This window comes from Papio anubis, chromosome 11 (genome assembly GCF_008728515.1).
Source record: "Papio anubis isolate 15944 chromosome 11, Panubis1.0, whole genome shotgun sequence".
Taxonomy (NCBI): Eukaryota; Metazoa; Chordata; class Mammalia; order Primates; family Cercopithecidae; genus Papio; species Papio anubis.
The window spans coordinates 37,972,275-37,998,805 of record NC_044986.1 but is presented as its reverse complement, the minus strand read 5'-3'; the positions used below and the strand labels follow the sequence as shown (position 1 = coordinate 37,998,805).

Below are 26,531 nucleotides of genomic sequence, written 5' to 3'. Positions count from 1 at the left end.
TGCCTTAATTACAAGGCTAGGATAATTCTGCTCCAGGCCTAAACCTTTTAATGTTTTCTATCATAGTTCCCAACCAATTCCTACCTGTCCAAGAGTGATAATAGGAAATTACCTTGTTTTCTCTGCAAGCCAGAATCTCTGAATTGGCAGGGCAGGCAAGGCCCTTTGTAAGCTGCCACTGCCTTGTGCTAAAACAAAAAATATTTTTTGCTGGACTCACTAAAGTCAGTGTCACAAAACTGGGGTCTTCAGAGTATATCTCCAAGGAAAAGAACCTAAGTCCCCTGATTTAAATGCTATTGTGTATTTATGAAAGTTTTCTCCCTCCCTGCACACCCCTCATCCTTTTTTTGGGACAGTCTTGCTCTGTTGCCCAGGCTGGAGTACAGTGGCATGATCATGGCTTCCTGCAGCCTTGACTCCCTGGGCTCAAGTGATCCTCCCACCTCACCTTCCTGAGTAGCTGGGACCACAAGTGTATGCCACCATGCCTGGCTAAGCTTTTCTTCTTCTTTTTTTTTTTTTAGACAAGAGTTTTGCTCTTGTTGCCCAAGCTGGAGTGCAATGGCGCAATCTTGGCTCACTGCAACCTCTGCCTCCCTGGTTCAAGCGATTCTCCTGCCTCAGCCTCCCGAGTAGCTGGGATTACAGGCACCCACCACCATGCCCGGCTAATTTTTGTGTTTTTAGTAGAGATGGGGTTTCACCATGTTGCAGGCTGGTGTTGAACTCCTGACCTCATGATCCACCCACCTTGGCCTCCCAAAGTGCTGGGATTACAGGTGTGAGCCACTGTGCCCGGCCAGCTTTTCAATTTTTTGTAGAGATGCAGTCTTGCTACATTGCTCAGGCTGGTCTCAAACTCCTGACCTCAAGCAGTCCTCTTGCCTCAGCCTCCCAAAGTGCTGCGATTATAGGAATGAGCCACTCTATCCGGCCTTTTTTTCCCAAACCTCACACACATAGACGCATAATCAGGAGGCAGACCACAGGTCAGCTGCCTTCTACCATGCTGCTGGAATTAATACAACAAAGCTCTCAACCAGTTTTATTTTTCCTCACCACAATGAACGGAAGAAAAAGGCAGAAACAAATGGTATGGTCATTTGCTAGTAGAAAAGAAAGCTGGGATTCCCCATTTACTTTGGAAACTGAGGAGAAAAAACTGCTTTCCCCACTCGTGTCTGGGCAAAGGGTGTGCCCAGATGTGGGCAAAGGGTGTGCCCAGATGTTGGCAAAGGAACCGGACAAAATCGACAGCCAGCAGTTTTCTGTTCCAAACAATTAGCTCCTCTACAGTCCAGAGGGAAGCTACTCCTGAGGTCACTCAAGGTGACAGCAGAAGTGTTTCTCTTTCTGCTTGGCCCAACTGTGCCTGAGGGCAGATGGATCCAGACCTTGTAAACATTCAGCTAGGTGTAACATAACCAGAAAGGCTGAAGGAAGGCTCTTGGCCTTCCCAGCTTGAGAAGCAGAGGGCCTCCTGTGTACCTGGTGGTCTGCAGAGCCCAAAGCAGAGAGCTATGATGAATAAAATATTTTTATTGCTTTTCTAAAATAACTCCTTTCATATACAAGGATTCCTTCAGGTAGGTCCTCTATTATCCTAAATGCTCTTTGGTCATGAGCAGGTGAGGATCTATTTAGCCAAGATAAGTGGCTGCCTCAGAGTTTCCCACAGGGAAAATTGAAATCTGATTATTTTCTTTTCTTCATATAGTCTCTAGGTTGAGAACTCCAAGTAATAAGAGGCACAGGATAAGGACGGGAGAGACTGAGCATTTTTGAGAGGATACTCCTCTGCTGAATGCCACTCTGAAGGGAAAGAAGAAGTCAAATGGCAATTTCCAGTCCATTTTCGGTTGGCCCCTTGGAGGCTCTGGCTTCTGGGTAATGTCCACAAAGTTCACAATAGTTGTCAAAGATACTTCTGTAACTTGTTGAGAATCCTACAGGAAGAAAGTCAATGACAGGTCAGCGCTTGGTACCCATTCATATAGCACTCTAACTTGGCTATTATCATTACTTTTCCTGAAGAGAGAAATTAATTATTTTAAGCAAGATATACCTTTATCTCATATTGGTCCTATGTATTTCTCTTTCAGTGAGACACAAGGAAATGAATATCTTAGCAACAGTCAATGATAGCAGAACTGAACAGTTAACACCTACCCAAACCCTGACTCTAGTTTCCCTTAGCTGGGGAGCTGCCTGATATCAGAGAGGCCACATGGCAAAACTGCTACTCTTACGTGCTTAGCAGCTCTACTCTATCAGAAGCCTCCAGGCTCTGAAACAGTACATATGTACAAGTGGAAGTAATAGTAGCAATTCTATTCCTTCTCAAATGGCAGAAAGAAAGGTCACTCACAGACTCTCAGGGTTGGAAGGATCTTTCCAACCACCCACCAATTCATGTCAAATAAAACAGATGTTCCTAGAAGGGATCTTGTCAGACTGACTCAAGTATCTGACCTAACAGATGTAGCTTTGGTAGATATAGCTGCAGCCTGATGATGTCTGGAATCATGTTTATCTAAAATGAATTCCCTTTGTTTTGACTCAGCTCAACAAGCAAACTTTTGATTATAATTTTTGGACAATAAATAATTATTTTGTTAAACTTGAAAATTTTCTTCATTCACCGTCCTTCACTCTGATGAACATATTATGCATTTGCTGTGGTCTTTGGCAACAGTAAGTACCAAGCTCTGGGAACATAATTTTGCTTGGAATAACTCTCCTAGGGACTGCCACTTGTTTGTTTTTAGAGACAGGATCTTGCTCTGTCACCCAGACTGGAGTGGAGTGGTGCAATCATCGCTCACTGCAGACTTGACCTCCTGGGCTCAAGTGATCCTCCTGCCTCAGCCTCCTGAGTAGCTAAGACTATAGGAGTGCACAACGACACCTGGCTAAATTTTTTTTTTTTTTTTGAGATGGAGTCTCACTCTGTCACCCAGGCTGGAGTGCAGTGGCACAATCTTGGCTCACTGCAACCTCTGTCTCCCAGGTTCAAGCGATTCTCATGCCTCAGCCTCCCGAGTAGCTGGGATTACAGGCACCTACCACCATGCCTAGCTAACTTTTTTGTATTTTTAGTAGAGACAGGGTTTCATCATGTTGGCCGGGCTGGTCTCAAACTCCTGACCTCAAGTGATCCGCCTGGCTCAGCCTCCCAAAGTGCTGGGATTACAGGTGTGAGCCACTGCTCCCGGCCTGGCTAATTTTTATTATTATATTTTTTTTGTAGGGGCAGTTGTCAGTGTTGTCTATAAGTTGATTTAATCAATGTGCTATTCTAACTCATTTCAGAGCCAGATGCATAATATGTGCATCAGAATGAAGGAGGGTGAATGAAGAAAATCTTCAAGTTTAACAAAATAACTGTTTATAGTCCGAGGAAAATTTCCATGTTCATTTTGCTATGTTGCCCAGGCTGATCTCAAACACCTGGCCTCAAGTGATCCTCCTGCCTCAGCTTCCCAAAGTTTGTTTTTAAGTGGGTCTGGAGTTAGTCCCGTGCTAATCTTGCATTCAAATTAATTCTTTAGTTTTTTTTTTTTTTTTTTTTTTTTGAGATGGAGTCTCGCTCTGTCGCCCAGGCTGGAGTGTAGTGGCGCGATCTCGGCTCACTGCAAACTCTGCCTCCCAGGTTCACGCCATTCTCCTGCCTCAGCCTCCTGAGTAGCTGGGACTACAGGCGCCTGCCACCACACCTTGGCTAATTTTTTGTATTTTTAGTAGAGACAGGATTTCACTGTATTAGCCAGGATGGTCTCGATCTCCTGACCTCGTGATCCACCCACCTCAGCCTCCCAAAGTGCTGGGATTACAGGCGTGAGCCACCGTGCCCGGCCTTTATTTATTTTTTTTTTTACATAGTAAGGCTCATGAGGGACTTGGCGTAGGATTAATATAACTTCTGAGGCACTGAAAGAACCACATACATTACAAGGATGGCCAGCCCAGGCTGAAGCTGCCGAGGGATTCCTAACTCCGGCCAGGCATTGAAGACTGGCTGAGACTAATCAGAGAAAGAAAATGGATAAGAACTTATTCCCTATGAATAAGTAATAAACTTTCTTTTGACTTAAACTTACAAAAGGATTTAGTATTAGGACTTTAGTTTTCCTTCAGGAATTTTATAATGGGGAGAGGACATATATTCAATTTTTGGAGCAAATCTTCACAGCTGACATTACTGAAGCATGTTAATATTGTTATGTAAACCCACTGCAAAATGCCTGGTGACCTATACTGGCTGAAATGGTGAGAAATACTTTGGGATGGGAAATGGAATAGGGAATGATTTTTCAGCTATGGGTTCAGTGTCATCTAGAAGTTGATTGAATCAATGTGTTATTCTAACTTATTTCAGAGCTTTTAGGAGGGGGGCAGATTTGAAACTGCCCACTAGCAGTCCCAGGAGAATTCCCAAAGGAGCTGTGGTTGGAATTGGGATAGTAGTCTCATGATGGAAGAGTGTGGTATTGAACATTGCTATATACCCAAATCATATCCACCTAGTGTTAATTAGTAATAAAACTGATATCTGATTATCTTTATCTGACTCCTTTTAATCGGTTTCAAACTTAGGCAGGGAAAAAGAGTATCATTAGCCTCCTCGAACTCCCAAATCAGGGAATTTCTGTAGCCTTGAGGTCACCCCATACCCAGAATTGAACTCTAATGTAACTATTAACCCAAGAAGGCAACCTTTAGGCCAATGTCTGCTCAAGTATATATATTAATATCTTTATAGTGGTGTTTCAGTGGCAGAGAAACCCCACATGACAAACATTGTTCAAACTGAGTTGTTCTTTCAGAGGCACCCAGAATATGTGCTCATTAAGAGCTACTACTAGATTTGAAGACAGCAGCATAAAGACGTGTCTTCTCCCTCTATGTCTTCAAACCATTCCAATCCAACAAGAAACAGATACAAAAACTCCATGTTCACTGGAATGGGGAGACATCGTAATATGCAAAACCAGAAAGCAGATGGCAGCAAGGTTTAACAGAGGGAAAGAAGGCCAAGCCTGAAAGTTTTCAGAGACAAGACACAAGCAGATTTTCTCTGTGGAACTCTCAATACTCAGTGACAGGAGGTAACAGAGGAAGGGTGAGGGATGGATGGAAAATCATTACTAAATGATATCCCTTCAATGCAATCAGGCAACTATTCCTTTTCCCCCTCAACAAGAGACTAAACAACTTAAGCCAGATAAATTCTGGACTCAGGGACATTGGGCATAGAGAAGGTCAGAGTGAGGCATGGAACGAAAAATGGAGAATTATCCCTTCTCTAATTTAGCTCTAAAATGCTTACGGATAACTGCTCCACAGTGAAGGCCACAAGTCAGTCAGTGTCACCCACAATCACAGAGCTTTCAGTCAGCTTAACAGCTTACTCTTATTTTGGATAGAGAGTTGAAGATTGACAAACATGGGGAAAGTTTCTCACAATAAAGAGAAAACCGTACTAAATGAACAGAATAAACAACTCAGAGGAAACACAGACAATGAAAGATGAAGATGCAAAGTTGTTAGTATCTTCAGGGATACATGAAAAAAGATATTATGAAAAGAAACAGAATAAGGAAGAGCTTAGGTATTAAAAATCTGATGGCCAAAATAAAAAATGCAGTAAAAAGGTTAAAAGATAAAGTTGAGAATCTTTTTTAGGAAGAACAAAAAGATAAGGAGATAGACAACAAGAGAAAAGAAAAAGAAATAGAGATTCAATCTAGCGACACTCTAAGAGATGAATAGGAGTTCCAAAAAAAAAGAGATCGGAGAAAAGAGCGGGAAGGAAATTATTAATCATGTAATAATAATAGAAAATTCTCAGAACTGAGTTTCAGAGTAAAAAATTTGGTATAATCAATGAAGAAAAGATCTACTCAAGGTATAAACTTGTGAAAACTTCAGACTATCAAGAATAAAAAGATCTTAAAATGGCCTCTGAACAGCAATATTGGAAACTAGAAGAAAGAATGCCTTCAAAATTGTAAGTGAATCCGGCCACTGCACTCCAGCCTGGGCGACAGAGCGAGACTCCATCTCAAAAAGAAAAAAAAGAAAAGAAAATAATTTTCAGTCTAGAATGTTACATCTAAACAAATGATCATTTAAGCATAATGATGATGATGATGATTGAATAAAGATATTTTCAGACAATGTGAACTAAAGAAAAAGAAATACTTTACATGCATCTTCCCCCCAAAATTATTAGACTCAAACTCCATAAACACAAGAGAATAAACCAAGAAAAAGGAAGAAGTAGTTCCAGTAAACAGTGAATCAGTAAACTAAACAAGTTAAGAATAATACCCTAGTTGGCAGTACAAGAAAGTCCCTTGACAACTGCAGGGCAGCAACTAGTCCACACTACATCAGGTTATGGGGTTATGGGGGTCTCCATGAAGAAAATATGTAGGAAAATGTGGAACTGATAGATAATATGGCACGTTCAGCTGTTTGAAAAACTGCATTGAGAGAAATTTTACAGACCTGTTGAACAGTGTGAGAAGCCTTAGCTATTAGTTCAAAGAAAACTAAGAGTGAAATAGGTAATTATTAATTTCAGAAAATTGAATACTTGCTGCAGCATGCATATTTACATAAACATCATGATGAAACATTGAATACTGATTTAATAATTTGATGCAAATACACTGGGAGAGTGGTGGGAAGGGTAGGAGGAAAATAACAGAGCTGAACTGACCTACAAAAATAGAAAGTCAATACATTATCTCAGAAACAGGTAAGTCAAGGATAACTAAGTGTTCAACGGCATAGTAGGGCGACTATATTAATAACAATATATTGTGTATTTCAAAATAGCTAGAAGAGGAGATTTTAAATGTTCCCAACCACAAAGAAATGACAAATGTTCAAGGTGATGGGTATCCTAAATACCGATTTGATCATCATATAGTGTATGAATTTATCAAAATAACACATGGATCCTTGACTCCTTCCCCCTCAACCTCCACATCTACACAGTCAAGTCTTATCTGTGGCATCTCTAAATCTGAATTCTGTCACTTCTCAAAGCCCTCCAAACTCCCACCCAAGTTCAGGCCTTCAGTATCTGCTGGTGAATTTCTACACAGATTAGAACTGATCACCTCAGCAGTACCTCACACCTTCTATGGATGATGTCTGTCCGCTTCACCTGTCTATACCTAGTTCCAGGCATGGTACTTGGCACAGAGTAAGCACTCAATAAAGATTTTTTTTTAAACAAATGAGTGGAGATATTTTTTTGGAGGTAGGGAACTAACATAATAAGAGATTAACAAATCACAAAGTAGAAAGTATGTCACAGCTATTTAAGAGTTAGCAATTACAGATCTATTTGATCCTTTTTCCTTCCCATCACATGGTAATTAGGATCTTAATGGTTGTGCTTAATTAATTAATGTATTTATTAACAAATATTTCAAATGAAATGCTTATTCTGCATTTATTTTTAAAATTGCTTCCATAATTGTATAGAAGTTTGGAGTAAATGCAGCCTAGTAGATAGTCCAATTAAAAGAAGCTTAAATTGCACTTACTAGGTAACCAGGTAATACTAAATGTTACTGACCTATTTTATTTTTATTTATTTATTAAGACAGAGTCTCACTCCGATTGCCCAGGTTGGAGTGCAGTGATGCAATCTTGGCTCACTCCAGCCCTGACCTCTCCTGGCTCAGGTGATTCTCCCACCTCAGCCTCCCGAGTAGCTGAGGTTCAGGCATGTGCTACCTTGTGCAGCTAATTTTTTGTATTTTCTTTTTTTGAGTAGAGATGGGGTTTCGCCATGTTACCCAGGCTGGTCTCAAATTCCTGGACTCAGGCAATCCACTCACCTCGGCCTCCCAAAATGCTGGGATTACAAGTACGAGCCATCACGCCTGGCCTATTTTATTTTTTGAGACAGGGTCTCACTCTGTCACCCAAGCTGGAGTGCAGTGGTACAAACATGGCTCACTGCACCCTCGACCTCTTAGAATCAAGCAATCCTCCCACCTCTGCCTCCCGAGTAGCTAGGACTACAGGTGCATGCCACTGGGCCCAGCTAATTTTTTGATGTTTTGTACAGATAGGGTCTCACTATGTTGCCTGGGCTGGTCTTGAATTCCTGGGCTCAAGTGGTCCTCCCACCTCAGTCTCCCAAAGTGCTGAGATTACAGGTGTGAGCCACTGCACCAGCCTATTGATCCGTTTTAGATTTTGAGTTTTAGTATCACATGAAGAACAAGGTTCTTTGAGTATATTCAGTGTGTTTTATTTTGATTCTCAAGTCTAAAGTTTTCCCATTTGTGTTTTAAAAGTTATAGATATGCAAAATTAGACAATTCACTGTTTATTTAGTGTGTGCAACAGGAAGAGCATTGGGGAAACATAACTCCCTCAAAATCTGGTCACCTCATTTCTTTTATCAAGACAGACAAAAGATACATAGCCCAGTCAATACATTTCATTTACTGTGGGTCCAGTTCTGTTATGTATGGTTGACTTACTTTATTTCTACTTTAAGCTATAATATTTCATGATGTTTACTTAAGAAATTACCACCAGCAATTTTGTTTTAACACTTTGTAAAGTTCAGGTGGTTATTTGCTTCAATTCAATCTACAGTACAATAAAACCCTTTGTACCAAAATAAGATTTACTTTGTAACAGCATGAAGAGCTTGGATTAGGTTACGTTAGGCTTTGGTAATAAGAAGTACACCCAATATATTACATCTGTATGATCACAATTTTTAAACCATTATATGTTAATACCCTATGTAAAATCGGTACAAATAAAAACTATTAAAGAAAAAGTTGTGGATACTATCTTTTAGGTGTGTTTTTGTAGCTGCATTCAGACTATCAATTATAACAAATTCATCTTTGGTACAAGTGTGTAACTCATTAATGAGCTGTAAGTGTTCCTTATTTTACATATACAAGAACTTTATCAGACACATATATTACAGACTCAGGCGTGTGCCACCTTGCCCAGCTAATTTCTGTATTTTTTTTTAGTAGAGGCAGGGTTTCACCGGGAGGCTGGTCTCAAACTCCCGACCTCAGTGATCTGCCCGCCTCGGCCTCCCAAAGTGCTGGGATTACAGGTGTGAGCCACTGTGCCCAGCCTCTCATGTTTTCTTAAATGTCTTTTTGTTTGGTTTTAATATTTTTATTGAGGTACAATTTATAAACAATAAAATATATACATCTTAAGTATTTAGTTCAATGAGTTTTGCCAATTATATATGCTTTATAGCCAATACCCAAAGCAAGGTCTGGACTTTGTCCATCATTTCAGAGCCCCTTCGTGTCCCTTTCCCAGAAGTAGCCACTTTCTGACTTTTATCATTAAAGATTAATTATTATTATTATTTGTGTGTGTGTGTGTGTGTGTGTGTGTGTGTGTGTGTGTCTGGCTTCTTTCCCTAAAGATAAATGTTTCTGACATTCATCTATGTTGTTTTGTGTATCAGTAATTCATTCTGTTTTACTGCTAAGTAGTATTCCATTGTGTGAATGTATTGTAATTTACCCATTCTCCTCAAGATGGATATTCAGGTTGTTTCCAGTTTTGAGTGAGTATGAATAGGGCTGTTATAAACTTTCTTGCACAAGCCTTTTTTGGGGCATATGTTTTAATGTTTCTTGGGTAAACACCTAGGAGTAAAATTGCGGATTCATACGGAAGATGCATTTGTAAAAGTTTAGACCAATTTTCATTTCTACTAGCAATGTATGAGAATTCCAGTTATTCTACGTTCTTGGAACATGATTGTCAGTCTTTTTTGTTTTAGCCATTCTTGTGGGCATGAAGTAGTAGTGCACGGTTTTAATTTGCATATCTCTAATGATTAATGATGTTGAATACCTTTCCATGTTTATTGATCAATTCTTTATCTCCATTTGTGAAGTATCTGTTCAAATCTTTTTTTTATTTTTTTTAATTTTTTTTATTTTTAAGATGGAGTCTTGCTCTGTCACCCAGGCTGGAGTGCAGTGGTGTTATCTCGACTCACTGCAACCTCCGCCTCCTGGGTTCAAGCAATTCTCATGACTCAGCCTCCAAAGTAGCTGGGACTACAGGCATGCGTCACCATGCCCGGCAAATTTTTGTGTTTTTAGTAGAGATGGGGTTTCACCATGTTGGCCAGGCTGGTGTCAAACTCCTGACCTCAAGTGATCTGCCCACCTCAGCTTCTCAAAGTGCTGGGATTACAGGTGTAATGGTCCTGTGGGTATCTTCCCAAACAACACAGGAACTAAAAAATGTAATTGAATGTTCTCATTAATACAGTTTCTGGTAACCTGAGTGTTGACCCCATTTCTAGGTAAAGAGAAGTAACTTGCCCAACCCTGTTGTGAGGGAGACTCAAAGGTATTTTACTTCTGACCTAAATGTAGTCTCAAGTTTACTTCATTTCTGGGATGTAAGTACAGTGCAAGGTAAGAATTTAAATCTGTTTGATTTTCATTATAAGTTACTAAATTGGCATGCCAGTTTATATGTGAATAATTTCACTAGGACCTAGTCATTTCTAAGTAAAATGAAAATACCGTGTTTTTAAACTTCTATAGCTAAGGATTGGTTCAAACACCAAGGCAGATGCTAAAGCTCTCCTAAGGCACATAATAAACAATAGGTATATGTTTGCTACAGATTAAAAATGTTCATTTAATGGGGCAGATACAATTAAGAACTGGTGACTATAAACTAGTCACAGCGGTAACTTTAATCACAATCAACAGACTCAGGGACGCATATAACTGTGTGGCTGACAGACTGAACAATTATGGAAGGTGTTTTCTGTGGTTGAATCAATCAGAATAGTAATAATGGTGGGATTACTGAAAAAAAATTAACCTGTACTATAATCTGGGGTCAGATTTTTTTTTAGAAAAAAGGATATAAGCTGTATTCATGACAACACGTTAATTTCAGTAATCAGGCAGGGCGCATAGACTTGACAATTAATTATGTCAGCTCACTTTAAACAAACATTGGTTGCTAACATAAATTGACTCTTGGAAGGTAAAAAATGATTTGATTAACAAATGGCTGATAAAACAATCTAGGCTTTGCAAGGCTTAGTGGTCCTTTATGAGCCATGACTTACCCGTATGGACTGGCACTGGTATAGGAATCGAACTCCTGATACATGAGCTTGCGGGTTAGACAGGAGACCTACATATGCCCACAATACCTGGATCTCCAGGGAAACTGGTATGAGACAGCAGGAAGTACAGTTGATAGCCTGCAGAAGGGTAAAGAAGCATCTGCTTGAATTGCCTGATGGTTGCCTATAGTCAATCACCATGCATTAAGCCGTTGTTTCTCAAGCATTATTCAGTAATAAGGAGGGCAAAGTAGCTTAGTGGAAAAACACAAAAGTTCACAATAAGACTATGTTATTATTCCTGATCTTTTTTTTTTTAGACAAAGTCTCACACTGTCACCCAGCTGGAGTGCAGGGGCGCAGTCTCGGCTCACTGCAACCTCTGCCTCCCAAGTTCAAGCGATTCTCCTGCCTCAGCCTCCCGAGTAGCTGGGATTACAGGCATCCACCACTACATCTAATTTTTTTTTTTTGTATTTTTAGTACAGACAAGGTTTCACCATGTTGGCCAGGCTGGTCTTGAACTCCTCACGTTGTGATTCACCCACCTCGGCCTTCCAAAGTGCTGGGATTACAGGCGTAAGCCACCATGCCTGACCTTCGATCTTTTTTTTTTTTTTTTTTGAGATGGAGTCTCGCTCTGTTGCCCAGGCTGGAGTACAGTGGTGTGATTTCAGTTCACTGCAACCTCTGCCTCCTGGATTCAAGCGATTCTCCTGCGTCAGCCTCCCCAGTAGCTGAGATGCCTGCTACTACATCTGGCTAAGTTTTGTATTTTGGTCAAAATGTTGGTCAGTCTGGTCTCGAACTCCTGACCTCAAGTGATGTGCCTGCCTCAGCCTTCCAAAGTGCTGAGATTACAGGTGTGAGCCACGGCACTTGGCTTCATTGATTAATTTAGATAAGTTACTGAGTAACTGGCTTGAGCAGATCATGTGGCTAAAGTAAAGGACTTGAACACAGGAGCAGTGTAAAGTCAAAGAAGATGATACCTAAGGGTTAGATTATGAAGTGCATCCAAGTAGTCTGTTTGGAAGCCATCAGAGAACCTCGAAAGTTTCTAGAATAGAAACATGGTATACCTAATGCAGTACTCCAGGAGGATTAATTGCAAGATGCAGAAAGGCATATCATTCTATATGGTTTTGATTTTTAACCAGATAATGCATTTTCATGCAAATGATTGTAAAAATATAAATTTTTATAATTACAACAGAAAGAGCACAATTTTAACCTCATGAAAGTCTGTGCTGACCAAATATTCAAATATAAAATATTTGAAATACATGATGAGATTTTTGAACAACAGAAATCTGTAGATTATCTGCCTTCAAATTTTTTTCTAAGTAACGAAAATACATTAGGTATTTTAAACCTAACCTGAAATTACTTCAGGCTGGGAACAGTGGCTTATGCCTGTAATCCCAGCACTTTGGGAGGCCAAGCAGGAGGATCACTTGAGCCCAGGAGTTTGAGACCAGTCTGAACAACATAGTGAGACCTTGTCTCTACAAAAAAATCAAAAAATTATCTAGGCATGGTGGCATATGCCTGCGGTCCCAGCTACTCGAGGGACTGAGGTGGGAGGATCGCTTGAGCCCAGAAAATTGAGACTGCAATGAGCCATGATCATGCCACTGCACTCCAGCCTAGGTAATAGAGCAAGATCCTGTCTTAAAAAAAAACAAAAAACAAACAAACAAAAAAAGGCCAGGCACGGTGGCCCACGCCTGTAATCCCAGCACTTTGGGAGGCCAAGGCAGGTGGATCACAAGGTCAGGAGTTCAAGATCAGCCTGCCCAATATGTTGAAACCTCATCTCTACTAAAAATACAAAAATCAGCCAGGTGTGGTGGCAGGTGCCTGGTAGTCCCAGCTACTGGGGAGGCTGAGTGAGGCAGGAGAATCCCTTGGACCCAGGAGGTGGAGGTTGCAGTGAACTGAGGTCACGCAACTGCACTCTAGCCAGGGCAACAGAGTGAGACTCCATCTCAAAAAAAAAAAAAAAAAAAAGGGGGCTTTGAGTGGGCATAATTTCTTATACTCTTCCTTCTATGACACATTATCTATGGAGACAAGGCTGGTTTTAATCTTACTATCCATGATTTACAAAGGGGTAAAAATGAGTCTTCAACAGAAAGTGTATTTCTCTCCTTACTGAAATGTTGCAGTGCCTGTTGAGGATCCTGGTCCACCCTCCTTTCTGGGCTGGGTCAGCATTACCAAAGATGGCAACATGCTGCGGTCTGGGCCTTCCATGAAGAGTCTGATAAATCTCCTGCTGCAAGTGGCTGCAGTCTGCCTTCTTCAACCTGTAATTAAACACCATGGAGGCCGAAGTCTGACGCTAACATAATAATATACCCATATTAGTACTGTATATTAAACCAAACATTGGAAATATTATAAAATAGACCAGAGGGTATAATCCTTAGTAGGTATTAACGACTGCCAGAAAACTCTTAGCAATATTAACACTATCTAGAGTAAAACACTATTCCTGATTTAGCATCTTCCGAAGTCATTCAAAATATGAAAGTTACCATATCAGCATATTCCCTACATATTCCCAGTGAAATTGCAGGAAATGATGTGGAAGCAAAGAACTACCTGAGCTTGCATCCAGATATTGCATTCACTCCAAACTGTACCTCATGTCTGTTAACAGAGCAACTTCCATTACCCTGGCTCCGTAAGAGGGTCATCCAAAGTGGAAAAGTGATGATCAAGGACATCATAACAGAAAAAAAAAGGAGGCAGCATTGTAAAATGTATGTTCTCATTCTCTCTTAATGCTACTTATTTTGTATTACTATCATAATGTGCAAGTCACAAATTTGTTTTTTTCTCAAAAAATCACAGAGAGACAACTACGATTCCAAAAATGATTAACCATATATTAGTATATAAGTACCTCATTAAAACGAACAAAAAATTTCTCACCTTTGGCTAGTCTAGCATAAGTTTGAAAGCCTTTGCCACTTTTCTCATTAGGTTGCAACAGGCCACCCAGCTCTAAAAAGGATACTGAATAACTTACATCACCAGTCAGAGCCAAGAGTGGCTTCCCAACTATATAGCCAGGATTCCCACTTCTAGGACTGGTGATAGAAGCAGCTGTGCTCTGTTGAAAAGCCTGCAGAAAGAGTGAAGAGAAGTCAATTATGGAGGTAAGCATGCTTTCCCACCTCCCACTGCTTGGCTTCACCATACCCTTCCTTAAGGCAACGCAATGCAATAAGTGAGCTACACTGAACGCTCTGGCTTCTTTCCACAGTGTAGCATTTTGCTTCTTTCACTTTTCTTAACTCACTAAAATAAATCCTTCATGATCTGAATATTGAAATTCACAATATGCTGCTTTTACCAAGGATTACAACCAAGAATCTACTAAGGATCCCTTAACCCTGTTTCTCAAAAATTACTAGCAATTTAGCAATAATAACACAGCCTGGTTAAAATCTGAAGATTTTAAATGTAATTTTAAAAATACATATTTTAATTAACTATAGATGTTCCAGAGATGAGTTCTGAGAGACACAGCAGTTGGTTGATCACCTGAGGGTAGAGTTGAGAAAATCTATGCTGGGTTCAAAAAGAGGAAAGAAGTAGCAGAAAGCCAAATGGCGGTGATTAAGACTGAACACTCAGATTAAGTGGGAAATGAATAAAATGCTGACTGCCCAGAAATATGAGAAAAGCTAGTTAAAGAATTTTTGTAGGTGTTGGCTGAATTTATGATTCAAAATGACTATAAAAAAAGTTTTGATTTGAGATTGAAGTCCTGCTTTGTTGGGGGCCAGATAGAGAATTGGAGAAAATGTTAATGAGTAAACACTTGTAGAATAACTACAACTTGTAGTAAAACTATGGAATATTAAATGTTGAGGCCTCAATCGACAGAATGAACTAGGCTTCATATTCTTATTCTATTTCACATGTATTAGAAAAGCAAAGGAACTATTTCTAACCCGATATTTCTTCCCCTCTAAATCCCCTATGAGAAAAGGGCCCTAACCCTGAAATGAAAGATGAAGTGTTGCTGTAAGGAAGCGCCTGGCTCAACAGTCAGGTTGGTTTGTCCCAAACTGACAGAAACCTTCTGGATTCCAAAAGTCCCATTGGTCTCTATCTCATAGGTGACCTGAAATGAAAAAAGAATCAATTAATAAAAAATAGTTATTGGGCCAAATATGTTCAGGACAGAAAATTTTCTGTCTTCAAGGGTGTTTTTATAACTAAATGAGGTAGACTGAAACAGTAATGTTAAAAATGCCAAACACAAATACTATGAAAGATAAAGATGATTTCATATTATATTTGTATATGAAAAAGAAACTGGATAGAGCCCTTTAAAAGGGTTTATGGGTAGGTGAGTTTATGGTAGGAATTGAAAGGGTAGAAAAAATAAGTTGATTACGGGCAGAGGAAGGCAAGCAGAAACAGGCAGAGGTGAGCATGAAACAGAAATCTGATTTACTTGGCTCTCACAATATTTCAGAATAAAGATAGTTGCTGGGGATACAACAATTGAAAGTAACCTTAAATTTCTGAGCATAGTCTTTAAGAAGATGCCTTAAGAAAATTCTTACTTTTTTAGCTTAGATTGTTTAGAGAAGAGAGGAACAGAAGTTGATTAATCTACTTCAGACTTTCAGATGATACTGACTGTGTCAAGAGAAGATGTGGTCAGTCAGTAAGAATCAGTAACAGACTGCAGGCGGGCAACGGAAGAGGTGTCAGAAATAATTTTAATGTCCTGGACCTGAAATACTGGAGGATGTGGTGATGGAAATAACTGAAACGTGGTAGGGAGGATAACGGGCTCAATTATTGACAAGTTTAATTTCAAAATTGTTGGGAATTGTTGAAATTCACAGTATGCTACTTTTAACAAGGATTACAACCAAGAATCTACCAATGCAACAAGTTTGCGTTCCCAACATTGTTAGAGAATGCAGACAAAATTCAGTGGGGTCAGTCTGACACTTAATGGAAGATGAGGCACCTCTGGCAGTGTTGATCAACATACATCAGTCCAGAATCTGAGGTCAGTATCCCTACCTGGGAAACTACATTCTGACAAGTGTTTCCAGCCAACAGAGGAGCATTAGCCTGTGAGGTAAGTATTACAGGAACCTGGAACTAGCAATGAAAAGAAGCAAACAGTTAACTAAAACTGAAGGCGGTATTTTGTCTTGTATCTATTAATAGATATCATGCTAAGGTAAGTATTTTTCCTTCCCCTTGACCACCCTCTTTCTCTCTTCTTCCATCACCAGCCAACAACTTAAATTCAAAAGTCTTTCTAAACCAGCACTTCTTAAAACTTATTTCTCAGAACACTAGTTCTATTAAATATAAAACAAGGGTTCCATAGTCAAATAATTGTGAGAAATACTATATTCAGTATTCCCCTTAAAGATTAATAAGGCCCTCTAGCAAATTAAAGACTCCAGGTGGGGTGAGATGGCTCATGCCTGTAATCCCAATACTTTGGGAAGCCAAGTCAGGAGAATTGTTTGAGGCCAGCAGTTCAAGACCAGTCTGGACAACATAGCGAGATCCCCATCTCTACAAAATAGCAAAACATTAGCTGGGCGTGGTGGCACATGTCTATAGTCCCAGCTACTTGGGAGGCTGAGGTAGAAGGATTAGCTGAGCCCAGGAGGTTTAGGCTGCAGTGAACCGTGACCGTGCCACTGCACTTCAGCCTGGGTGACAGAGCAAGACCCTGTCTCTAAAAAAAATTAAGAAGCCCACCCTAAATATAGTTTATTTAACCCAATGTTTACAAACCTATCTAACACTTTATGGATCCTGGTTTCATATGAGGCTATTAATTGTATAGAACGTACTTGCAAAAGCACCATTTTAGATCTACTTAATTGTTTGCTATATCACTCTTACATTTATCTTTCAATAGTACAACTTAGACTAAAATTGCCTCAGATGCAGAGGAGCCAAATATTCTTTTTGCTTTTTCCTGGTACAACAGCATCATACCTCCATATTCTGTGGATCAGTCATGCCTCTTGGAACCTAGGAGAACAGCAGGGACATGAGTGTGCATCTACCTTACCAAAAATCACCAGGAGCTTATGGTTTCACACTACTAACAATAGACTTTGGTTTTTTTAGGGGGAGGGGAGAAGTCAAAATATTAGAATGATTTACTTCCTCTATTCCACCTGACTCTTCTTTACATTAAAATGCCAGGAAGTGGAGCCAGACAGGAGGGTATAGACTGTGAAGCCTGTCTACTCTGACAGAGCTCTACTGAATAGCAAAAGCAAGAAGTTTGGTGAAATAGGTGTTTTCCCCCTTCCACCCTCGCAAGCCGATCCCATTAGTGAGAAGGGTGATGATCTCTTATCCTGGATATATATCCCCAGTTATTGCATTTGTCTTCAGATATGGTTTCCAAGCCCTCTGTCTTTTACACGGCTCCTGGGGATTCTGACTTCTAGTTCAATGCTCTTTCCACAACCCACAACAGTGAGAAGCGTGTTCGCTTCAACTTCATCGTAGTGACAGTGTAGGGAGAGAAAGGACACCTACCTTTAAGATTGTGAAGTTATAGTAAGAGGCAGCATTGAGGGCTGAATCCAAGGTACAGCTACTAGCCAGGTTCTTGAAAAAACGAGTGCAAGTTGTGCTTTTACTCTCTAGGAAACCTTAAACACAAATAGTTAACAGAGTGGTACGTGAGAAAGCCTGTTTTAAACTGAATGAAAAGGTTGGTACTTTTGCTCCGGATTCACCTGCAGGATTGCTTTCAGCACAGAGTCCCGCAGCTCCAACTCCTGCAGGTTGTCTCAGCAAGCTTATTACAGACCACTTGGGGAAGTAAGTAAGAATGGGGTCCCCAGCCTGAATAAAATATAAAAGAAAATTGGTTCATAGTGAGACTGGACTAGACGACAACAGAAAAGAAAGAGTAGAAACAAGGTTAACTCAAGGGCATGATTACGTGGACAGTACTGCCCTCCAAAGAGCTGACAATGGTTTAGCTAGCTGCAGGGTAGTGCTGCAAAGATACCCTGTCAGCTGTCTGCTATGAGTGAAAACCAAACCAAACAATCCCATCCCCTTCCCCAGGCTCACCCTGTAGAAAGACGGTGGTGATTGAGTTTGGAATGTTGAAGTGAATGATTCGCCTCCAAACTCTGCAGCCAGGGCCTGGAAGTTGGTTGCATTGACCTTTTGAAGCTTCTGGAAATAGTTTAATTTTGCTAAAATGTTTTTTAAAAGAAAAGGGAAGTTTAGATAAAAGAAAAATATGCCAAGTAACTAATTTTAAAAAATATTTTAATTGAAGCATAATATACAGGGTACAAATCTTAAGTGCAAACTCAAAGAATTTTTACAAATTTATATACTTATATTACCACTACTTAGATCGAGTTACAGAATATTTCCCCAGAAGGCTCCCAATCAATACTCCATCTCCAGAAATAACAATTCTGATTTCCATCACTTCTTAATTTATTCACAAACTACTAACTGAATTATTGTTTTAATAGGAAGATCTGAGATAAGAATATGGTCAATGAATGCCAGTCAGTTTCAAGTCACTGATGGCCAAGAATGTGTATGATCAGCAATTTGTGATGAAAATAGGAAGCTCAGCCAGGCGTGGTGGCTCAGGCCTGTAATCCCAGCACTTAGGGAGGCCGAGGCGGGTGGATCACCTGAGGTCAGAAGTTTGAGACCAGCCTGGCCAACATGGTGAAACCCGTCTCTACTAAAAATACAAAAAATTAGCCAGGCATGGTGGCAGGCACCTGTAATCAGACGAATCGCTTGAACCTGGGAGGCAGAGGTTGCAGTGAGCCGAGGTCACACCACTGCACTCTAGCCTGGGCAATAAGAGCGAAACTCCATCTCAAAAAAAAAGAAAAGAAAATAGGAAGCTCGATAATGCTCATGTCTGCCCCATATCAAATGAGTCTCTAACAGAATTGCACTATTTCCATAGGAACATGGAACAATTAGAGACAATTATGACAATTATTTGATCTGTCCTTCCCAAATCTTCCTGTTTCCTCTAAACTTCAACTGACCAGTCCTAACAATGTTACTATCTCTCAAGTTAATAGATTTGTTGCATTTTATTGCTTAAGCCTTATAATTCCTCCATTCAAGATTTTAGATACTTAAAAAGGGTATTTTCTGGAACAATTCTATAATTTCTATGATAGCAATGTATAAATCTACCCAAACTCCTGCAGTCTTCTCTTTATGGCACTTTAGAACCAGTAGAGAGATGTAGGAAAAGGGCTGTGATGCTGTCCCCTGCCCAGAGGATGGCAGGTGATTGACAACACTCTGTCTGCTTTACTACTCAGGTGCTAAATTGAAAAAAGAACATTGGGAAACATGCCCCTTGCCAGTTTCATTCTTCATATAATTAATGGTCATTTGTACAGAGTAAAAGAGGTTACAATACTTGCATCATTGAAAGCAAATGAGGATTCCACGTTAAATGAACCTGACCTTTATCCTCTGTGATAATGGATAACATCTTAATTATCTGATTTTTCAGCTCCTGAAAAGTCAGCATGAATGTAGCTCTCAATTCTGGGGCCTTTCAGACTACTCACTCTCCATGCATCTCCTAGATCCTTCTTATTCAAAGTGGGGTGCACACATTAGTAGCTCAGGGATCACCTGGGAGCTTCTCAGAAATGCAGACTCTCAGGCCACTCCCCAGACCTGAATCAAAATCTTCATGTTAACAAGATCTCCAGGTAATGTGTATGCATATTGGAATCTGAAAAGCATTGCTCTGAAACAGGTGATGCTGATGCTGCTGGTCTATGGGCCACTTTCCACCTCTGATCTGAAATCTTCAAACCCTAACGCTTCCAAGAGCTATTTTAACATTTCCTTCAGAACTCATACCCTGAAAACCACATGGAAGAGATATTTACCTCATGTAAAATGCAGTTATTTGTATCTTTATAAATGAAATGAAAGTTAAAGTTAAGCTAAGAAAGAAGGTGAACTGAGATGGCAAAACATCTATCTAGCTATTTTTTCATGGCTTAAATGAATAAGAGAAAGTTAACATTTTATCTCTCACTTCAGTGCAAAGATATTGGCGGTAGTGATGATAAATATAGGCTAAGTAGAATTTTTGCCTAAAATTTCTACCATCATAGATGATATATTACACCTAAAAGAGCTTAAAGGTATTTAGACTTCTATTACAATTTCAGATGTCAAAGGAAACCTACAGACCATCTGATCTAATCCCATGAGGAAATTTCGATCCTCAGAGGTAAAAGAGTAGCAAAAAGCCAGAGCGCCAGCTTGCAGAGCCGAGAGTAGACTGCAGACTCCTATTCCTGGTGTTTTTCCCCACTCCAGTATGTTGCACAGACTTTGACTAAAAACATAATTTACTGATGATCATTATCAGTAGATACTTTTTTTAAAATTTTGTTTTATTTTGGAGACAGGATCTCACTCTGTTGCCCTGGCTGCAGTACAGTAGCATGATCACAGCTCACTGCAGCCTCGAACTCCTGGGCTCAAGCAATCCTCCCACCTCAGCCTCCCAAGTAGCTGGTACTACAGGCATGCGCCACCACACCCAGCTAATTTTACTATGTTTTGTAAAGACTGGGTCTCACTATGTTGCCAGGATTGGTCTCGAACTCCTGGGCTCATGCAATCCTCCTGCCCTGGCCTTCCAAAGTGCTGGGATTACAGGATGAGCCACCAGGCCTGGCTGTACCAATAGATACTAAGCACCATGGGGAAACAAAGATATGGTCCATCCTTTCATGGTGTTGACAATTTACCTGGAAAGATATGATGTTTACATAAACTAATAACAATATAAGAAATCCTATAGGTTCTAAGAGGGTGACTCAAACAAAATGTTTTAGAACTTCTGAGGATGGGCTTACTTCCAATAGATAAGCAAGAAAACACTCATGGAAAATACAGGAATTTCAAAATGCAGAAAGAAAAAGGAACTATAGAGTCAGAAAGAAAAGCAAATACAAACTTGGGAAAAATACAGGGCATATCTTGAGGACAACGAGTAGATGAGTTCGGCCAAAGCAGAGGGTCAAGTAGAGAGTAATGCTAAAAGAGCCAGGAACACTAAGTTGGATCAAATAGGAGATTTGGCCAGCTAAGAAGTTGGATGTTATTTTATGGGAAGTGGGAAGTAATGGAGGTTTCTGAGTAAGGAAGCAACATAATGCAAAGTTATAGAAAGATTAATCTAGTGAAGTGATTCTCCATAGCTGTGTATACTGTGTGTATATGCTATGTGTATATATGTGAGGAAGGTGGGCAAATAATCAGAACCAAAGGGAAACTTTTTTCTTTTTCAGACTAAACATGAATGTACACCCCAGCCTCATTCAGGGAAAAGTTCATTGATGTAATGAACCATAATTACTATTGGAAGTGGCCATATTCCTCCCTCAGGTGGTGTTGGTTAAAGAAAGTTCAGATCCACTGATCCCGAAGGAGTGTGCAGGATGGTGTGGGAGGCAGGAGTGGGGATCAAAAGCAGGGAGCCCCAGGTAGGTGCCATTGCAATAACCCTGGAGCATGATCATAAGGCTGGATTTAAAAGGCAGTAAAATGTTTGGAAAAGAAGAGACAACATTACCTTTTTTTGAGACAGACTCTCGCTCTGTCACCCAGGCTGGAGTGCAGTGGTGCAATCTCAGCTCACTGCAACCTCCGCCTGCCTCCCAGGCTCACATGATTCGCCTGCCTCAGCCTCCCAAGTAGCTGAGATTACAGATGCCCACTACCATGCCTGGATAATTTTTTGTATTTTTAGTAGAGACAGGGTTTCACCATGTTGGTCAGGCTGGTCTCAAACTCCTGACCTCAAGTGATCTGCCCACCTCGGCCTCCCAAAGTGCTGAGATTACAGGCGTGAGCCACTGCGCCAGGCCACAACCTTATCTTAAAATGAAGTATTCACCTTGTTCCCTTTACCCTATTACGATCTAAATAACCACAAGGCTCCTGATAACTGCTTTCAAATTCAAGGCCCCCCAAACCAAAAATTGGTTGTTTTCTGAGACAAATATAGTTTTGCAAATCTTATTAACAGTCAGATGAAATCAGGATGAGGTGACTTCCAGGATGCAAGAGACCTTTAAATCCATTTTGTGCAGGAACATTATTTTGCTTCATCGACATTTTAAAAAGATAGATTAGCTTAACATCTTTCGAAATGTTATAGCCATCACCAGCAAATTTTTAAGTCCACTCACCATCCCCAAAAATAATCTCAAATCTTTATTGTACTCTACAGTTGTAGAGCACTTTCGTATACAAAGCCAATGATACTATTTCTCACTTTGTAGTTGAAGAAACGGGCCTAGAAATGCTAAGGGATTTGCCCAAGTCTGTATAGCTGGTAAGGATATGGCAGGACTGAGATCCTAATCCAATGCTCCTCCTACACTGTTGCCTCATGAAATGAAAATAAGGTTGGCATAGACTCATTTGTCAAAGATATTCATTCAAACATTATTTGGTGCTTACTATGTGTTAGGCACTGGGGATTCAGTTAGTACCCTCATGGAGATTGTAGTAAGTGGGGGATATAGTCTATCTGTGATTATCTGAGTTAAGAGGAATGATTAAAAGGATTGAAATTAAAGCTATTTATGAGTTTTCTGATCCGCAGCCAATAGAATATAAAAAGTTGCAAATGTGGCTGGTTCGCGGTGGCTCACACCTGTAATCCCAGCACTTTGGGAGGTTGAGGCAGGCGGGTCACGAGGTCAAGAGATCAAGACCATCCTGGCCAACACTGCGAAACTCCGTCTCTACTAAAAATACAAAATTTAGCTGGACCTGGTGGCACGTGCCTGTAGTTCCAGCTACTCAGGAGGCTGAGGCAGGAGAATCACTTGAACCTCGGAGGTGGAGGCTGCAGTGAGCTCAGATCATGCCACTGCACTCCAGCCTGATGACAGAGGGAGGCTCGGTCTCAAAAAAAAAAAAAAAAAAAAAAGAAAAGAAAAAAGAAAAAAAAAGCAAATGTATTCAGTAATAAGAAAGAAAAGGCAGAAAGGGGTAGAGATTCAAAGGACAAAAGAAAAAAAGTTTAAAAAAGAAAGAAATGGAAAAAAAGGCCAGAATAAAAGCCAATTCTCAATAAATGTTAGACCAAGCTTGTCCAACCTGCGACCCACCGGCCGCATGCAGCCCAGGACGGCTCTGAATGCAGCCCAACAACACAAATTCATAAACTTTCTTAAAACACTAAGAGTTTTTTTGCTGTTTTTTTTTTAAACTCATCAGCTATTGTTAGTGTATTTTACGTGTGACCCAAGACGATTCTTCCGATGTGGCCCAGGGAAGACAAATGATAACACTCCTGTGTTAGCAAATGAGAACAGCCAACATGTTTCTACTCACAGTTGTTCACATGTACACAAAACTGCCTGATTCCATTAGAATCCATGAAAACTCTTGAAGGAAATGGGGAATTACTCCTGAAGATAAGAGAGTTGTCTACACAAACCCAGCTTGAGGACCTGTGAGGAAAGAGGAAGGAGAAGATATATTTAGAAGGGGCGGGTGCCCCTTCTAGAAGAGTGCCCTAGCAATATCGGCCAGATGCCAAAGAGAGGACTCCTTGGACACCTATAGGACGACACGAAGGTCTTATTCTACTGGCCAGCCCTGCTCTAGAGAATCAGAAAAGGCAGTTCCTAGGAAAAACCAAGGGAATGTCCTAGGAGTGGAAGTAGGGGCAGGAGGCACAAAGCCTAACTCTTCTTACATCCAAATGTTACCCATTGTAGGCTCCAATCCCTTTAGGATTCCATCTGAGCAACGAAGCTCACCTTACGCTGCCAGGAAGGCAGAAGGAGAAGACTGTCCTCGGATGGAGAAGATAGCAGTCCCTGTCGCAGCAGCAATTTATATCGCAGGCGCCAGGAGTCAAGTCACAGACACAGATCGGTAAGACTATGAAAGGACAACACAGACTGAGTGGGATGAGGATCCCCAAACTCTCCCAGGTGCTCACCCTCCTTCCGACAGCCCCACTCCTGCTTTGTGGCAGTTCAACTTTGCTCACAGAATTTTAGATCTCACAAGTAAGTTTCCACCCCCACAACGTTTTCCCTCACCTGGGAAGAGGTCCACAGTCCTATTCCCAGGCGCCGAGGGAGTCACGAGAGTAGGGACCACTGTAGAGATCCCAGGCATTGCTGGGCGAGTTGCAGTCGCCTCTGAAGAGGACTGGAGGGTTCCGCCAACCGTTCCTGGCTGCAGGTCCAAAGACGTGGGCACTGCCCCTGCTGGGGAGGAAGAGGGCTGGGGCCGGACGCCATCGGGGAACATCAGGAGGAACACTTGCAGGAGGGCCAGCTGTGGGGTGCGCATGGGGCAGTCAAGGCCTGCAGGTCCGACGTAAGCCACCGCGGTCTCCAGACGCGTTGCCAGAGCGTGGGTAGGAGGAGTCGCATAGCGTCTGACGACATCCGCGTGCCTCTTCTCATTGGCTCATGAGAAGAATGAGAGCTCTTCAGCCAATCGAAAGTGGGGTTGTTACAGCTCTTTCAGTGTCCTTCGGTCTGCGCCCTCCTCCTTAACGTGGGCCGGGGCTTGCCTTCGTTGCCTGGCAACCGCCAGTGGAGAAGGAGCCCTTGCGCCTTCTCTCCGCTAGGTGGCGGTAGGAGTTCGGCGGGGACGGACAGGTTCCGCGCCCACTTCGCGGCCCAGAGGACTGAGCCCGGCCTCAGTGCAAGGAAATCCCAGAGGCCAGAACTAGAATTGCAAATTTTTTTTTTCACCCCGGATTCCAATGGTGAGAAACCCTTTCTATGGAAGAATAATGTTCTCAGGTGGGGGAAACACACCTAAGGTCACATACCTTAAAAAACAGTCTCCTCTAAATATGGCTTTTTTTTTTTTTCGAAAACACATTAGAAATAATGTTCATTCAGCTCCTTACATTTTAACATTGAGAAATTTTAAAAACCCTAAATAAATGCATCGAATCATTAAAGCTGGACTGCATGTTTTTGTTAGAAAAAGTAGTGAGAGAAAAATAAGAAAAAAGGATAGGAAAAATGTGAGAAAATAGGGAGAGAAAGAGTAAAAAAAAGAAACATTGTCTAGGACGTGAGAAAATAAGATGGAGGAATGGAAATAGAAGATTTTTTTTCCGTGTTAATGGCAAATTTTTTAAGCCTCTCTAAGAGGTGTTTGTTCTTCCCAGGAATGGCGTGCCTCTTCTGATTCCCCACAGCAGCGCGGGCCATGTGACTTTCCTGCAGCATTGGAAATGTACCGTAGCTGCATTGTCCAACATGGTAGTCACCGGCCTTATGTGGCAAATGTGCGCTTGAAATGTGGCTAGTGTGACTGAGGAGCTGATTTTTTTTTTTTTTTTTTTTTGAGATGGAGTTTCGCTCTGTCGCCCAGGCTGGAGTTCACTGATGTGATCTCAGCTCACTGCAACCTCTGCCTCCAGGATTCAAGTGATTCTCCTGTTTCATCCTCCTGAGTAGCTGGGATGACAGGCACACGCCACCACGCCTGGCTAATTTTATTTCTAGTTTTAGAAGAGATGGGGTTTCACCATGTTGTCCAGGCTGGTCTCGAACTCCTGACCTCAAGTGATCCATCTGCCTTGGCCTCCCAAAGTGCTGGGATTACAAGTGTGAGTCGCTGTGCCTGGCCTGAATTTTTAATTTTTAGATTGTAATTAATTCAAAGTTAACCACAGGTGTAAGTAGCTACCATATGTAAAGTGGGACCGTAGATGATCAAAATCTTGCTCCTCCTAGAACCAGTGTTTTCCTGTGCCCACAGTTCTGATATCTGGATTATTCTGGATATTTAGTTTTAGTATATAAATTCACATCTGTTACGAGTTATCTAAAATCTAGTACACTTACGTAAAATCTGGTCAATACCTCCCTTTACAAGTGAATCACTTAACTCAGGTAAGTTTTAGGACGTTTGACTTGACTTGCATTCTCTTACAAGATCTTTATTTTCTAATGTTTTGAAGTCAGTAGCTAAATGTATCTCTGTGTTATAAATATTTTCAAATTTATTTTTATGTTGTTGTGTGATAGACAGCTATGGGAGATATGTGTTTGGTCTTAAAACATTTATTTACCTTAGTAGTATTTTCTATAGGTAAAGGCCAAGTTCATATTATTAAGATTATATGATCGGGCCGGGCGCGGTGGCTCAAGCCTGTAATCCCAGCACTTTGGGAGGCCGAGATGGGCGGATCACGAGGTCAGGAGATCGAGACCATCCTGGCTAACACGGTGAAACCCCGTCTCTACTAAGAAATACAAAAAATAGCCGGGCGAGGTGGCGGGCGCCTGTAGTCCCAGCTACTCGGGAGGCTGAGGCGGGAGAATGGCGTGAACCC

General features: G+C 41.0%; 1 protein-coding gene across 2 annotated transcripts; it reads right to left on the bottom strand.

Moving 5' to 3' along the window:
• Positions 1-1,025: 1,025 nt before the first annotated feature.
• Positions 1,026-24,759, bottom strand: TCTN3 (tectonic family member 3). Of its 2 annotated transcripts, XM_009215049.2 has the most exons (14): positions 24,265-24,759; positions 23,977-24,100; positions 23,546-23,664; positions 18,239-18,366; positions 17,896-18,004; positions 17,693-17,808; positions 17,138-17,173; positions 16,196-16,276; positions 15,150-15,275; positions 14,160-14,267; positions 13,742-13,836; positions 13,290-13,443; positions 11,132-11,269; positions 1,026-1,949 (listed from the first exon to the last, which is right to left on the bottom strand). In XM_009215049.2, exons 1-14 carry the CDS (start codon positions 24,518-24,520, stop codon positions 1,713-1,715), a joined length of 1,827 nt encoding a protein of 608 aa, XP_009213313.2. In that variant the 5' UTR covers positions 24,521-24,759; the 3' UTR covers positions 1,026-1,712. The 2 variants fall into 2 exon arrangements, with proteins under 2 accessions (XP_009213313.2, XP_021799735.1); XM_021944043.1 differs by lacking the exon at positions 16,196-16,276.
• Between the last annotated feature and the right edge of the window lie 1,772 nt (positions 24,760-26,531).